At 49.0% G+C, this 13,857-nt stretch overlaps 1 protein-coding gene across 1 annotated transcript in view; it reads right to left on the bottom strand.

The window, feature by feature from the left end:
- The window catches only part of EPHA4 (EPH receptor A4), a 99,240-nt gene extending 88,606 nt beyond the window's left edge, over positions 1 to 10,634 (bottom strand). The window contains exons 1-3 of the mRNA XM_035544722.2: positions 10,511 to 10,634; positions 10,294 to 10,361; positions 5,832 to 6,495 (exon numbers count right to left, since the gene is read on the bottom strand). Of these exons, the coding sequence (XP_035400615.1) occupies positions 5,832 to 6,495; positions 10,294 to 10,361; positions 10,511 to 10,601 (823 nt within the window). The 5' untranslated portion in view covers positions 10,602 to 10,634. The remainder of the gene's footprint in view (positions 1 to 5,831; positions 6,496 to 10,293; positions 10,362 to 10,510) is intronic.
- Between the last annotated feature and the right edge of the window lie 3,223 nt (positions 10,635 to 13,857).

The raw sequence follows: 13,857 nt of genomic DNA, 5'->3' as shown, positions 1-13,857 counted from the left end.
TGTGCACCAGACTACCACCACGGGCCAAGCCCGCTCCTGCAGCCAGGCCAGCCACATGAACAGCACCGCACCAGGGCTGAGCCGAGCCTCGATCCAAGGCACAGAAAAGACCGTGAAGCGTAATGCTTTTGGGGCGTTATGTGTGTTTGTGCACACTTCTGGGGCAGGAGGGATGCTGCTGCCTGATGTGGGTCATTCCCCCGGCTGAGGCTGTAGCTACAGAAGGGCCCTGTGGTTCCCGGCAAGCAGCTAGAGGGGATCACAGCCAGAAGCCCGCGGCCCCACCAGCCATGACAGACAGCGCTGCTGGCACCTCCAGCAATCGTTTCCCAAACAAGCCCAGGGCGCTGGAGCACGGCACTTTCCCACACGCCGGCTGGAAGCGGGCTGCAGAGACTGGGGGAAGAGCGACAATCCGTCATAGTCGGGAGGAGACCCGGGACACAAGGAGCACGCTGTGCAAGTATTACACTCTCTCTTAAACAAAGAATTTAAATCAAAACGGAATGCCATTTGCATAAAATCCAGATCTTTGAGCTTCGCATAAACAGAAGGAGATTTTGGCTGGCGTTTCCAAAGGAAGCTCTTATCTCCTTTGTGAAATGGGGAAATGGGTGTGCTACTTTGCATGAGGGTGTATACAAAAGATGTAAATGAGGAGTTTGCTTGCATGCAAAAGACGAAATGGCCTGACAGCTGCCAATCCCCCTTCACAGGGAGAGCTTCCTCAGTCTCCAGCCGGAGGAAAGAGAAGGGAACCAAAGTGTTTGCTTCCCAGGGAGGTGAAACAGGCTCTGAATATTCATAAAGTGTCCATTTAGTCGTGGGAGTGTTAATTGTCTCTGATTCACAAAACTGGGTGACCTCACCTGCTCCCCAAAACATATCAAAAGGATGTGGCATAATGGCACGAAACCTGATAAGATACTCATCTCACAAGTTTGGGGGGCTTTTTGATGCAGCCTCCAAAGACTGAAGTGTACTGATGAGCATTTCTTTAATCATTTCTCACAAATGCAATAAAGACCAAGCTCAGTGGAGCATGTTATTAGACAGATAATAACCCTTACACAGCCAAGATCTAAATCCTGAAGTCACCACACACAAGACAAGTTGTCTGGAAAGTTGTTGTTTTTTTGTTTTTTTTTTTTTTTAAATCCAACAACAACCAAAAGAAACATTGTCATATGCCCCATCAAGGACTACCCAGAACTACCACGAAATTCATACTACAACAGCTCATCTGTCTTCAATAGTGAGGAGTGAGCTGCCTCTTTACCAAAAACGTGCAGAATAATGAGCAGGTGTTGCTCTCCTATGCAGCAGCAGCAATTTTGTCAGCAATTCAGAGATAAGAAGTATGAGCTTTTCTCCAAGAAACATATAAAGGAACAATTGCTTGATAACAACAGTGGCTTGACTTCTGAAGGGGCCGGCGAGGAATAAAAGCATTACAGAACCTGCAGGACATTTAAATGAAGGATCATAACATACCCTAGTTGATAACAAAAAATAGAAAATAAATCACTGAAGGAGCAACCCTTGGAAGATCTGTTGAGCTCCACCAGAACATAATATAACCAAATCACTTCTTGAAGAGAGAAGCACCAGCTGAATTTGTTTCAGACAGACTGTGTTTCAGTATTGCTCCCATGCCCCTCCTGGTAGCTTCCTTCTTCTCAGCTCCATTTAAAGCTTAACATGTTGAGTCTGTGCATTTTTTCCCCCCTGCCAAAAATAATCAACCCCCCAAAAAAACAAAAATCTTTCTGGAATCTCAAATCAGTACAGTCTTAGTCACCCTTCTGATTACCCTTTTGTGCAGCCAGACTGTTCATCAGTGTTATTCTGACAAAAAAAGTTGTCTATGACTAAAATGGGAAAGCACACACAAATTGCTTCACTTCCCCACCCTGACAAAACCCACCATCCAAAAATCTTATCACAGAAAAGAATATAATTAGACTGTAGTCTTCTGATATAAACTGAACTGCTGCTCTCAATGATCACAGTCACTCTTCAAAGCCTCTGAGATAAAAAGAATCTTATCATTCAAATTATTACTTCTTAGGGATGCTTTTATCAAAGTTAGAAGGAAAATTCTAAAAACAGCAGTGATATGAGAACGGGATTGAGCCATATTTTAAATGACACTGGATTTTCTGCCAATTGGCCAATTCACAACTCAAAAAAGCAAGTGTAGATGAAGACAAAGCTGTTGGCTCTCATAACCTTTACAATATCACAGTAAAAATCTCAACTGTCTCACATATTTATACTAAATGGCAGCTCTAAAATTGAGATTTGTAATTTCACAGCATCAAAATCATCACAGATGGCTACAGTCTATTGCTTCTTTAATCTGTCTTTTCTCCCTTCCTGCTTGTTTCCCCCTTCAATGTTTGAGATAAAAAGATATGCAGTTTATCATGAGGAAATCATAACTAAATGCAAACCACAATATATTAATGTGTAACAAAACAATCTGCATAACAATGATACATACAAGCAAATTTTAGAATAACTTCATGTCTCAACTTTACCCTAAAGCACTAATTACCTTAGCCTTAAGATGTGTCGCCAGTCAGGATAGTTTCTCATTCGATCAACACTATTCCACATTTTCGCTCTCCTGAATGGACAGCCATTAGCACGAGAATTTTTGGGAAAAAAAATACAGGAAAAAAAAGAGAACAATAGGAAGCTCTCTTTTTGTACTGAGTTCACAGCTACAAATGCAGCTGTAAGAAAAGAATCAGTGCTCATCTGGCATTTTTACTTATCGAGACAATGTTACGGAACCACCCTTGTTACACCTGTGAAGTTTCTCAAATAAATATGAATTAAATACTTTGCTTCTTTCCCTTCCCGCTCTGCTTTTCCACGCACATATATATATGCACATGCATATAGATGTAGATACACGGATGTTCAGTAAGATGATCAAAGTCTGCTGGAAAAAAAAAACAGCAGTTGTTTGAATGAAGGACAGGCTTTGTGTAATCAAACACCTCCATACCACACAATTATTTTTTTATTTTAAATAAATCCTCGCCAAGGTCAGAGAGTCATTAATGCCCACTACAGGAGCCACTTCAGAAGTGAAGTGCTTCCCATTATTTTTCTCCTACACACAGCAGAAATTAAGCAAAAGCAGCTCCAGGGACAGCACTCCTTACACAGCACTCAGAGGGTGGAACGAGTCCACCCGGGGCCTGCGGGGCTGCGCAGCTGGAGGCTGGTCCCAGGGGAGCAGGGGGAGCACAGCCCCTGCTCCTCCGGCCCCAACCACTCCTGCCCACCAAGCTCTTGTCAAACTTTTAAGATCTTAATCAATCCTAACTCCCACCCGAGGATCACAGGGGAAGATGGATGAGGGAACGGACAACCTCTGACCTTTCCTTGTGTTCATCCTGCCGCAGTCGGCCTATTGAAAAACAATTGGGGTGGAACCTGCTCACCAGCCCCGGGCCCAGCCCGGCACCCTTCTACAGCCTTTCACAGGCTCAGCCTCTTTCCTCCGCCCCGTCCGTGCTCCAAATCCACAGGAATCCTCCTCGCTTCCCTCCAGCAGGCTACAGAGCAGAACACTGGCTCCGCCGTGACACAGGGCAGGGCGCAGGGCGAGGGGAGGCTCACCCCGCGGTGTCGGAGGCCGCCCTGCCGTCACCACCTTGCTGGAGGCCCGAGCCAGCCGCGTGGTTCTGCTCGGCTTCAGGAGCTCGAGGAGCTTCCCGGTGAGCCGTTCTGGCTGGAGAACGGCAGATGTTAGGAAAAGAAAACCGCAAGTAACCACTGATGAAATGGGCTTAGCGCTTTCCAATTACTTGCTGGCTCGAATCCTCTGAGAAGAGCTGGCACAGGCCGGCTCCACTCCGGCGAATGAATCCAAGAGACAAAGTTTCTTCCCCTGCTCTAGGAGCGATGCCACCTGATCTGCCTCCAGCCTGGGAACCCAACCGCCGGGCTTCCTGAGCCCCAGCCTTCCCGGCTGCAGCTAAGGGCCGGCAGGTAACCTGACCTGACACATTCATTTCTCAGTTCAACAACAGAAAAGAATAAGTGAAAAAGCAGCCCACTATCACCTCTGCCCACCAGCAAACCCCGAGTGCCTTCCCTTGAACATGGCAGCGCTTGCTGCGCAATTAGCTCATCACGTCCAGGCCGCTGAAGAGGAGAAGTGTTAGATCTGTGTCAACCAGCGTGACCGAGGCTGACCCAACAGGCCTTCAGGAGAAGGCAGGACAATTTCCGAGCAATAAACCAAAACACATCCCCCCGTTCACTTCCTCCTCTCACTTCCCAGGCTGTAAATGTGTGGAGAAGCTTTGCTGGAAGTTACGGATCTATTTGAGGATAACAACACCTCCTCAGCCACCCATGGCTCTCCTCAGCAGCACCCATTCAGTACCACGTCCATGGATTTGCATCTTTCATCGTACACAGCTTTTCTTTTCAAGCTTCTGTCTCGCAGGACTCCATAGGTAGTAATTTAAGCCAAACAGGATGCCCCCTCATCGCGCTGCTCATTTTTCAGCTCTCACTACAGCCCATGGCAATCCTGCTCAAATGGAGGCTGAGGTTTATACTTGGTGCTTTTTTCCTGCCAAAGCTTAATTTTAACGTGTAATAGGGAACTCCATATTGACTGTAAATTATCATTTAAAAGAAATCAAGCAGAACATTCAAAAGGCTCTGTTCTCTTGGGAGTCTAGCACAAAGGCGGTCAGTTGCTTGCTTTGCTACCTCTTTCTGTGTCAATGACCTGCGAAAAATGCACCAAGAGGATGTGAGGCCAATACATTTGGTACACTGGGATCCAAAACACCTTTACCAAAAAACAAACAAAAAAACAAGCAACAACAACAAAAAACAGGTTCAAATCCATTAAGGAGCTGAGTACCTTCAATTCAGTACCCAGGAAAGTTAAGGCCACTGAACTGTGCAAGAAGCCATTCCAGTTTGATATTAATTTATGCTTACACAAGCAAGAGTTTAGAAGCTGAGGCCAAAGATATTTTATTTATAAACTCTTCTCTCCTACCTTAACCTTCTACTATTTATTTTTCCAGGAAGGGGAAGTGAATAGAACATAGGTTTTAAGGTGTTGTTCTGCCTCCCCTTCTTTTTTAGGATAATCTGTGTTTTCTACAAACTTTAATCCCTAATTCAGCAGGGCACAGGATAGGGGGAGGGAGGGGGACTTTTTGCATTTTTAAGAGTATCCTAGCACCTCTATTATTAAGCTAACAATGGAGACCCTCTGAGAAATTAAAATATTTAACAAAGGCAGCGGTGTCAAATATCAAAAGGTTATTTAGCACTCAAAAAATTTGCAACAAGTAAAACACCAAAGACTTCCCCTTCCTAAAATGGGAAAGTAATCCAGCTAAAGCTCCTGTTCCACTCCCCCATCCCGACTCTGTTCTCACCCACTGCATTATCCAAGGGAAACTTTGTCAGAGTTTCCTGTGCTTAACAAAGCTCACTCCAGATAAAACTTAAGAGTTCTCTCTTTAAAGGACAGCAGCTCAGCTGAGCTGTTTTTGCAGTCATTCACATTTTGGTGACTGCTGTGAGCCAATTCAAATTGAGGTGCCTGCTAGAAAGTGCATTTTGCCTTCTGCCTATTACGGCAGTATCATTTGCTTTGCACTGTATGATTCTTTGCCTTGCCACCTGGAGCTACTGGACTTCTTCATTAAGCCCCTCTGTCCCACTGCATCCCGTAGGGGCTGCTAATTACTGGCTTTATTCCATTTACTCTCATCTCCGATTCAATTATGCATTCTACTAAGCCCTAATGAAAAGGACAATATGGCTCATCTTACCTTGGCATTCGCCGTTACGCTCTTCATAGCCAGCATTACACAGACAGTTGCCAATGGGCACCAGCCATTCACCATCTGCCCCGCAGTACATTTTTGGCACATCCTTCTCTTCCGAGTTGTTGACACAGGAGCCGCGAACCTCCACCAGAGAGGATGTATCAGCCCCGGTAATGGTGTCTGGAAACTGTGCCAGGTTTCGAACTGTCAACGGGCACTTCTTGTAGAAAACACGAACGGACACCAAAGCAATGCAGGCTCCGACATCCTGAAAAGCCAAGTAAAACCCTTTCTTGCTGAGAGGTCCCACGTCCCGTATCTCTGTATTCAGCTTCATGATCCTGTCACCAATGTCCACCTGGGTGAAGCTCTCATCAGCGGCGATGGTGTCGATCTTGGCAAACTGGCTCTCTCGAATAAAACGCTCCTTATCGTTGTTTGATTCATAGTAATAGAGGTTGAAAGTCTCTTTGCAAGTTCCCATGACACCTGGCAGGCTGTTGCAGTCTCTCAGCGTGAACTTGATTTCAATATATACCCTCTGAGCCCCCTCACGGGGAATCCAATCAGTTCGTAACCAATTATTCTGACTGGGCTCCATCACATTGCAGACTTGATAGGTGCGGATCGGAGTGTTTTTCTCATCCATAATGCTCACTTCCTCCCACTGCGAAGAGGGAAAGGAGAAGAAAAATACATCAGGATTAAATGGAGTAACAGAGCTTCACAGCAAAATTAACGTCCACATTTCTGGCATCGCTACCATGGATCTTAAGCTGTTAAGCCACCCCTTATTAGTTCTGAAACCTTCCAAAGCTGGGCTAGCAACATCCCAGGCACGCAGATGGAGCAGCCTCTGCTGTGGAGCTGGGCCGAGCAGCTCTCTGAAGAACCAGGTCCTTGGCCTGGGTGGCACTTGTGGGTGGAAGGATGGGCAAGGAGACCACACCACTGCTCTACCAGCACGCTGCCATAGCACTGCTATCCAAACAAAGCTGCTTATTACTGGCAAGGTGCGAAAAGAAGGACACACCTTTGTCCTCAAGAAGTCTCAGTAAATACCATCAAATTTATATTCTTAAAACAAACCAGAAGGTTCAAGGATAGCAGCATGCTTTCAAACTCTTGCACCCCTCAATCAAGTTCAGGCACCTTCTTCAGAAGTGTGAAACTAACAGGAAATTCACAACAAAAATACAGCAATCCAAGGAAGGTATGCAAAGAAGACATCTGGCCCTAAATCAGCATTTCAGGATGAGGAACTTATAAAGGGAAAGAAAACAAAAACAAAAGCTTTGATTTTTTTTAAATTATTTTTATTTGTATTTAGTATTATCAAGCAAAGTTTACTACAGTGCTTTCCTGGGGTGAGAAGAAAGGAGGCAGTAGGGCCATTAGCAAGAGAGACAGAGCTTTCCAGCAAAACCCCCACAGTGCTTTGGTATTAAAAAAAAACAAACTTTTTTTTTTTTAAAAAAAGTGTATTGGAGAATGACTACATACTGCCTGGGTTTGCAAGCTATACAATAAAGCATATAAAAATTATCCTTGAAAAAAACAGCAGTAACTTTGGAGAGTCTTCCCAGAAGTGCCTTTCAGAACTACTGAAGCCGTGGCTTTGATAAACAGCAGCCTTCTTAACATTAAGGGGCTTCTTGTATAATATCCTGCATTCTTCTCACAAGGACTGCTCTTATGCAAGTGATTTTTACTTAAAAAGATTCCAGCTTAGCTGAATCCGTTTATAGGATGACAGTAGTTAGCACCATGAGTCACTAGGAGCAGAGAGAACAATATTTTATTTACTGCCTCGAGATAACTGCAAATTAAAGCAAAAGCGGGGGGGACTCGATAGCGTGTCACTCCTTTTCACAGAAAAAGGAAAAAACAAATCTTAAAAAGTCATCTATCAATGTAAAGCGCAACACATTGTAGTAAGAGGACAGAGCTGTTTAATTTACAGCTGCCACAGCGGAGCTCACTGCTACAGCACTGTCCTTATGATCCATCACTTGCCATTCCGCCTATCTTCGGACTGTCCACGCTACCTCTGTTGTGTGTGGTACTAGGGAAAGGAAGAAGCAGAGGGAAACAATACTTGTTGATGGGATTTCCTTTGCTACGTTCAGACAATGGAGGATGCCGCTCTAGGATTCAATAGAGACCGCTGAGGTCAATGGGCAGGCTACAACTAAATTCAGCAAGTCTGGGATCGGGTTCTCAACACGCCCAACTCCCAGCAGAAGCGTTTCGCATTTCGGGAGCACACATACACAAACCAAACCCGAGCGCATCGTATTGCCAGAGCTGAAAATGACCACAGCCCCAAAATTTCCAGCCACTGCAAATGATTTGTAACTAAGTATGTGGTCAGAGCTGTAATTTCAGCTTGAAAGAAAAAGTTAACTTTTATAATTCAACTCTTCCCACGGTTTAATGATGCAGAATAAAACATTCTGGACACAAAACCTGCTTTTCAACTGTGAAATGCAAGAGTAAATCATTAATTATATTTATAATGCAATTCACTAATTCCTCCAGGGCTCCTATATATTTGATTACAGTTAGTCACTGCTAAATGACTACGTTTATCTGTAGCCCTTCTTATTCACACAACCCTCGCACCGCAGGAACCGCCTGGTATATACAGATCTAGAAAAATATCTTTTGTAAGACACAAAAAGGTGCATGCAGCTCAAGAAAAACTGGCTCCAAAGGACAGAGCCTTCCCGGGAAGATAAAGAAAAGAGTTCACTGCTGCTGCTTGAAATAAATCTGCAGCATATGAAGTCAAAGCAAATGCTTTCCAAGCACTGCATCTCAGAGACAGACCATGTACTCTTAAATTTTTCACTACTGGCTTAAAAATAGAACACACGTATGTAGGTTTAGTGAAACGAGTCACGTCCACAAGAAGAGCACACATTTCCTTCTCCAGCTTGCATGGAGCTTCCAGAGGAAGCATTGGGGGGGGGGGGGGGGGGGGGAGGGAGAAACCAACAGCTATTAATAATATACAGCTGTCCCCGGTCATCTATTCGCTACTGACTTAATAAAACTTATACACCGGGTCCTGTTTTGACGTATAGGACGGGCATCCCTTGGAGAGCCCCACAACAGAGCCCGTCCTCATGCCTGGCCTTTTGGGGGCACAGGATTAGGGATGCTCTCCTTAGGGCAGGGCTGCACCTTCCCACCCCATCCGAAGACAAGGACAAACGCCTGCTGCCAGCAGCGGCCCTGCCAGTCCCCTGTCAAACGCCGAGGTCTGGGGACAGAGCGGCTTGCCGAGCCAGGGCTGTATCAAGTTCATGCAGAACAACAATGGGGGAGCAGAACAATCCCCCTTTCTCCCATGTTATGGCTATTCAGAGCTTATGCATAATGCATCACCAGCCAACGCAACGTCGGATTCCTTCCACCCGCTGCTGTTTCCTTAGCTCTCCATCTAATTACAAGTGGGAACACACACACACAAAACTAAATTTGCAGGTTTCCTGAAGAACCCAGTGCTTTGCTGTGCACGGGTCCCGATCTCTCAGCACTTATTTTTCAATCAGCTTCACTTAGTTACTTTCCCTTGAGCATACTAAGCTGCTTTATTCATTTAATATTAAAAGGATTTGAGTTTTTGTTACTTGGTTGGGTGGGTTTTTTTGTTTTTAAATTACCGTTTAGGGTGCTTTGCTGGCATTTTTCTTAAATCATTCACTTTAAGGAAGAGCAAGCCTTCCTAATTGCTTATTAAGAAGCCTCAGGAGAGCCCAGGCAGCACAGGCTCCCCCGGGCCCCCCAGCTCCGTCCAAGCCCGGTGCTCCCAGGAGTTTCGCACGGAGGCACCCCGCGGGACGGGGCACAGGGCAGTGAGGTGCCCCGACACCGACACGGGGCGAAATTAGCGGAGCTGCCTCGTCTGCAGCTCCCTCAAAGCCGCTCCAAGCCCCAGCCACCTATGCATGAGCCTTATCGGCATCCCATCGCAACCGAGCGGCGAATTCAAGCAGCCCCTTACGAATCATCTCTTTACAAAAGCACGTAACAGGAGACCCCAGTGCTGCACCGCCGAGCTCTGGGCGCTTGGGTTTGCCCGTTGGGACGGGGGAACACGGGCTGCCGGCAGCCCCCGGCGCGACACCTGCGCGGCCGGCCACGAGCTCTGCGGGCACCGGTCCCGCTGCCCCGGCTGGACGCAGCCCGGCCCGGGGATGCGATGACTGCAGGGCGGACGGCGTTCCCGCCGGCATTTCGGTCCAGACCGGCACCTAAACCCCCGCCTCAGCCGCTCTGCTAACCCCAAAGCCCCTCCTCTGCCCCTTCGGCTCTTGACGGAGCCATCCAGGGCAGCGTGGAGTTTCCCCAACAAGGAGCGATTCCCTGGGGAGCCCGGGGAAGAAGGAACCCGACCGCCGCCCACAAGGGGCGCCCCCAGACCCCCCCAACCCCCCGCGTACCCCGCGGGACTTACCCCTCCTTCCAGGGGGCTCGCTATCCAGCCCAGCTCGCCCTGCACCGAGCGGGAGTCCAGCAGGGTAACTGCGGAGAGGGAGGCACAAACACAACACGGTCAGTCCCGGCCGCCCACGGACCCCGAAGCAACCTGCGGGACCCCGAAGCAACGCTGCGGGACCCCAAACCGCGCCCCCCAACTTTCCAGCCGGCAAAGCGGGGCCCCGCCGCCTCACCTTCGTTGGCGGGGTACACCCGGGAGCCGGTGACGGCGCCGCAGACGCCGACGAGCAGCGGGAGCAGGGCGCAGACCCGGAGCCCCGCCATGCCGCCGCCGCCCGCTCCCTCCCAGCGGAATCGCCGCCCGCGGGCCGCGCGGCGGGCATAGGCACGGCATGGCCCGGGGGGCGGGGCAGCGCCCGCCCGTCACGCCCCGCCGCCAATCGCCGCCCGCCCCGCGCCGCTCGCCCCGCCCCCTGCCCGCCCCCCGCCCCGCCCACCCGCACCGGGAGCGGCCCCGCCCCGCCCCGCCCCGCCCCGCCCCGCCCCGCCCGGACCCACCGCTTGGCAGCAGCGCCACCTGCCGGGCCGCGCCGCCCGCCCGCCATCTTGTGAGGGGCGTCCCGGCCCGCCCCCTGGCGCGGCCCCTGAGCGCTGCGGAGCCCCGAGAAGTCCCTTTTTTGGGGCCAGGTTGTTGTGGTCGCCGTGCCAGGGAAGTCACCTGTCGTAAAGCTCGAGATATTTGGAACCCTTTGAAATATCTCTGGTATATCGATGCGATTTTAACTGGTTAAAATTTTTCACGTAAAATAAACACAAAGTAAATCAGCTGCAAATGTAATAAATGAAACGTTCACAATTCTACTAAACCCGCTACGTTTTGGCTCTAAGAAAAGGATCTTTTAAGAAGCCTTGCCAAAGTAAGCACAATTTCCATACTTTCCGTCATTTCAACGGATCGTAAAAGCGCAGCTTGGTTTCGACAGATGTCATCGATACTCGGCCTAAATTCTGTCCGCAGCTTCACCAAGTAACTCCCCGCTGCAGCGAAGTACCCGACATCAAAAGTTATTCCTTAAATCGCTCCTTCAGCCGCCAGACCCCTTACGTTCTGTTAACGGCCCCGAAGGGCGCAGCCGTCCCGCTGCCCACCCGCTGCGGGCACAGGGAGCTGCCACGGGGACTGACCCGACCTCCACACACCACGCTCCCGCTTACACCACGCCAAGGGCCAATTCAGCACAGCTCCAAGGACAGAAATTCGTCTGTTTGTCATCCTGGAGCCTATGTGAACCTATCTGCGCCTTCAGCACGTGCCACGCCAGGCTGAGCGTTGGATCCTACTGGATCCCTAAACACCAAGGGAATAGACGAGCGTACCAAAAGTTGGCCACTGGCACACGTGGTTTGTCTTGAGCGCATCCCCGCAGCCAACAGCATTTCTAGCAGCAGTTTCTGCTGGACAGAATTGTTTCACACACACGTTGTGCACCAGTAGCTGCTTTACGTTTGGCCCAGTCGCCGACCCAGCACGCACACTGCGATGCCTCGCTGCCCAGAAGGGCTGGGGTTCTGCCGGACACCGCTCCTTTCTCTCTTTTCTTTCTCCATTTTCCTATGTCCACCCACTCGTGCTCGTCCATCTCCCCAGAAGCTTTCTGCTGTCAGTCAAGTGACAACCTCAGTAGGAAGCTCTGTGTGCTCGTGGGCCTCCTGGGGCCCAGCACTAGGTTGAGATGGGGAAAAAAAAAAGGAGGACAAAGAAGCAGCGGGGGGAGGCAGCTCACAATCTTCCTTTAGCATTCAACTCCACAGCCTGCGGGGAAAAATTCACCTGGCTCCTCTGAAAAGCATTTTCCCACAAAAAATGCGAGCCCACTGACTGCTCCCACCCGGCTGAGGCTGCAGCCAGCTCTTTGGAAAAGAGGGTGAGTCGGGTGGGCAGTGAGGCGCTCGGCCTGGGCACCCAAGGGCACCACACACCCCTGGGCACCGAGAGCAGCGGCCGTGGCTGGCCCCTGCAGGTGTGGGGGGCAGCCTTTCCCTGCCCGGAGTTAGCAATTCTTAGCGCACCTGTGAGTATAAAACATTTGCAGATAAATTGCTTGACAAAATTCATTTTTAGCTCTTGGAGAATAACAGCTGGTTGCACGACGTGAGCGAGATTTGGTTCCTCACTCAGGTGATGTTTGTGTTAGCTGGAGCTGCGGTCTGTAATGCAAAAAGCCGCACCAGGAGACCAGCTAGGGGAAGGCAATACGCGTTTCTACACGCGTTGAGCTGGCCGAACGATTTTGTTTCGGGTGGGATTACCAGGAGTTTTGCAGCTGACCTCAGTAAGGAAAGGATCAGGTTTGTAGTTCATTTGCAAATCCACTCTGCAAAAAGTGAGCTTTAGGCACTGCAAATTACGTACACTTCCTTTTCTTAACCACGATCATCATCACAATAGTTTGCTATTTATTACTGCCTTTATGCTGATTACAGGGACTGTGACAGTGTATTTATTCTGACAAGGCACATGTGACGACTTGACAATATAGAGACAGACAGACACATAGATTTTTTGCCTTTTCTAACCAACACCGCCAAGGAAAGCCAGATAAACATAAGTGAAATGTAACAGGATTTTAATGACAATTGAAGCAGGAGCTGTTGTTACACTGCTCCTTACAACATAAATCAAGTCTCCCAGTTAGTCTAAAATTTACACTATGCTATTACAGGTCCCTGAAAGGAAATCCCGTCACCAAAAATATTTACAAAACAGGAGTGTTTATGATGCAGTTCATGCTTCTGAACATAAACAAGCATTAAAGGGCACTGGCAAAACGTAAAACCTGAAAAGCAGCAGAGACCTAGCAAAGAAAAAAAAAAAAAAAAAAAAAAAAAGAAATGCCCCAGAATGTCAAAGAAGGTATTCCAGCTTTTCACCTAATAAGCAGACCAAACACTGTAAATACAAGTGCCCAGCTCCGCAAGGTAAGGCTTGGCTTAGCTCCTTGCGGCTGCCAGCCTCATTAAGACCAGGAGGCAGGCAGCACACTGCAGTTTTTTCATGGAAAAGTGTGACCAATAAAGCCGTGCAAATAACTGCACGGCCCTGCCGGTTGTTTGCTGTGCTAGCGCAGATGCTTGGCAACCCGGAGAGGAATGAGCGCACGCACGTTTCATTGAAAGGTTATTTAAAGCTGTGGCGGTTTGCAGATACCTTAATTGTTACAAAATGCTTTCGAATATCCCCAGCTTTGTGCTGCCAGCCCCCGGCAGCTGCACTCCGCACTCATCTTCAACCGTCTGGGCGCAGCATCAGTGTCCCGCCCGTGGAATCTGCGGGGTGAAGGCGCAGGGCTGGTGGCAGCAGGGCACCCGCCGGGGAGGCTGTGGAGGAGGCTGCTCACACTGCGCCATGGGGCGGCTGCAAGAGCTGCTCTAGTCGTACAGAACAAGGGTGAGCTGAACAGCCCGGGCCAAACAGTGCAGGGCATCGGTCTGCAGCCATTTCAGAGGAACCTTGGTTGAACGTGAAGGGTAAAGCTGGAGTCTAAGCACAGGGAACTGCAAACTACATCCAGACCAGTTT

Source organism: Cygnus atratus, chromosome 9, assembly GCF_013377495.2.
Source record: "Cygnus atratus isolate AKBS03 ecotype Queensland, Australia chromosome 9, CAtr_DNAZoo_HiC_assembly, whole genome shotgun sequence".
NCBI classification, from domain to species: domain Eukaryota; kingdom Metazoa; phylum Chordata; class Aves; order Anseriformes; family Anatidae; genus Cygnus; species Cygnus atratus.
Note: the sequence above shows the minus strand (reverse complement) of the source record. Positions and strands in the feature narration are given on the sequence as shown.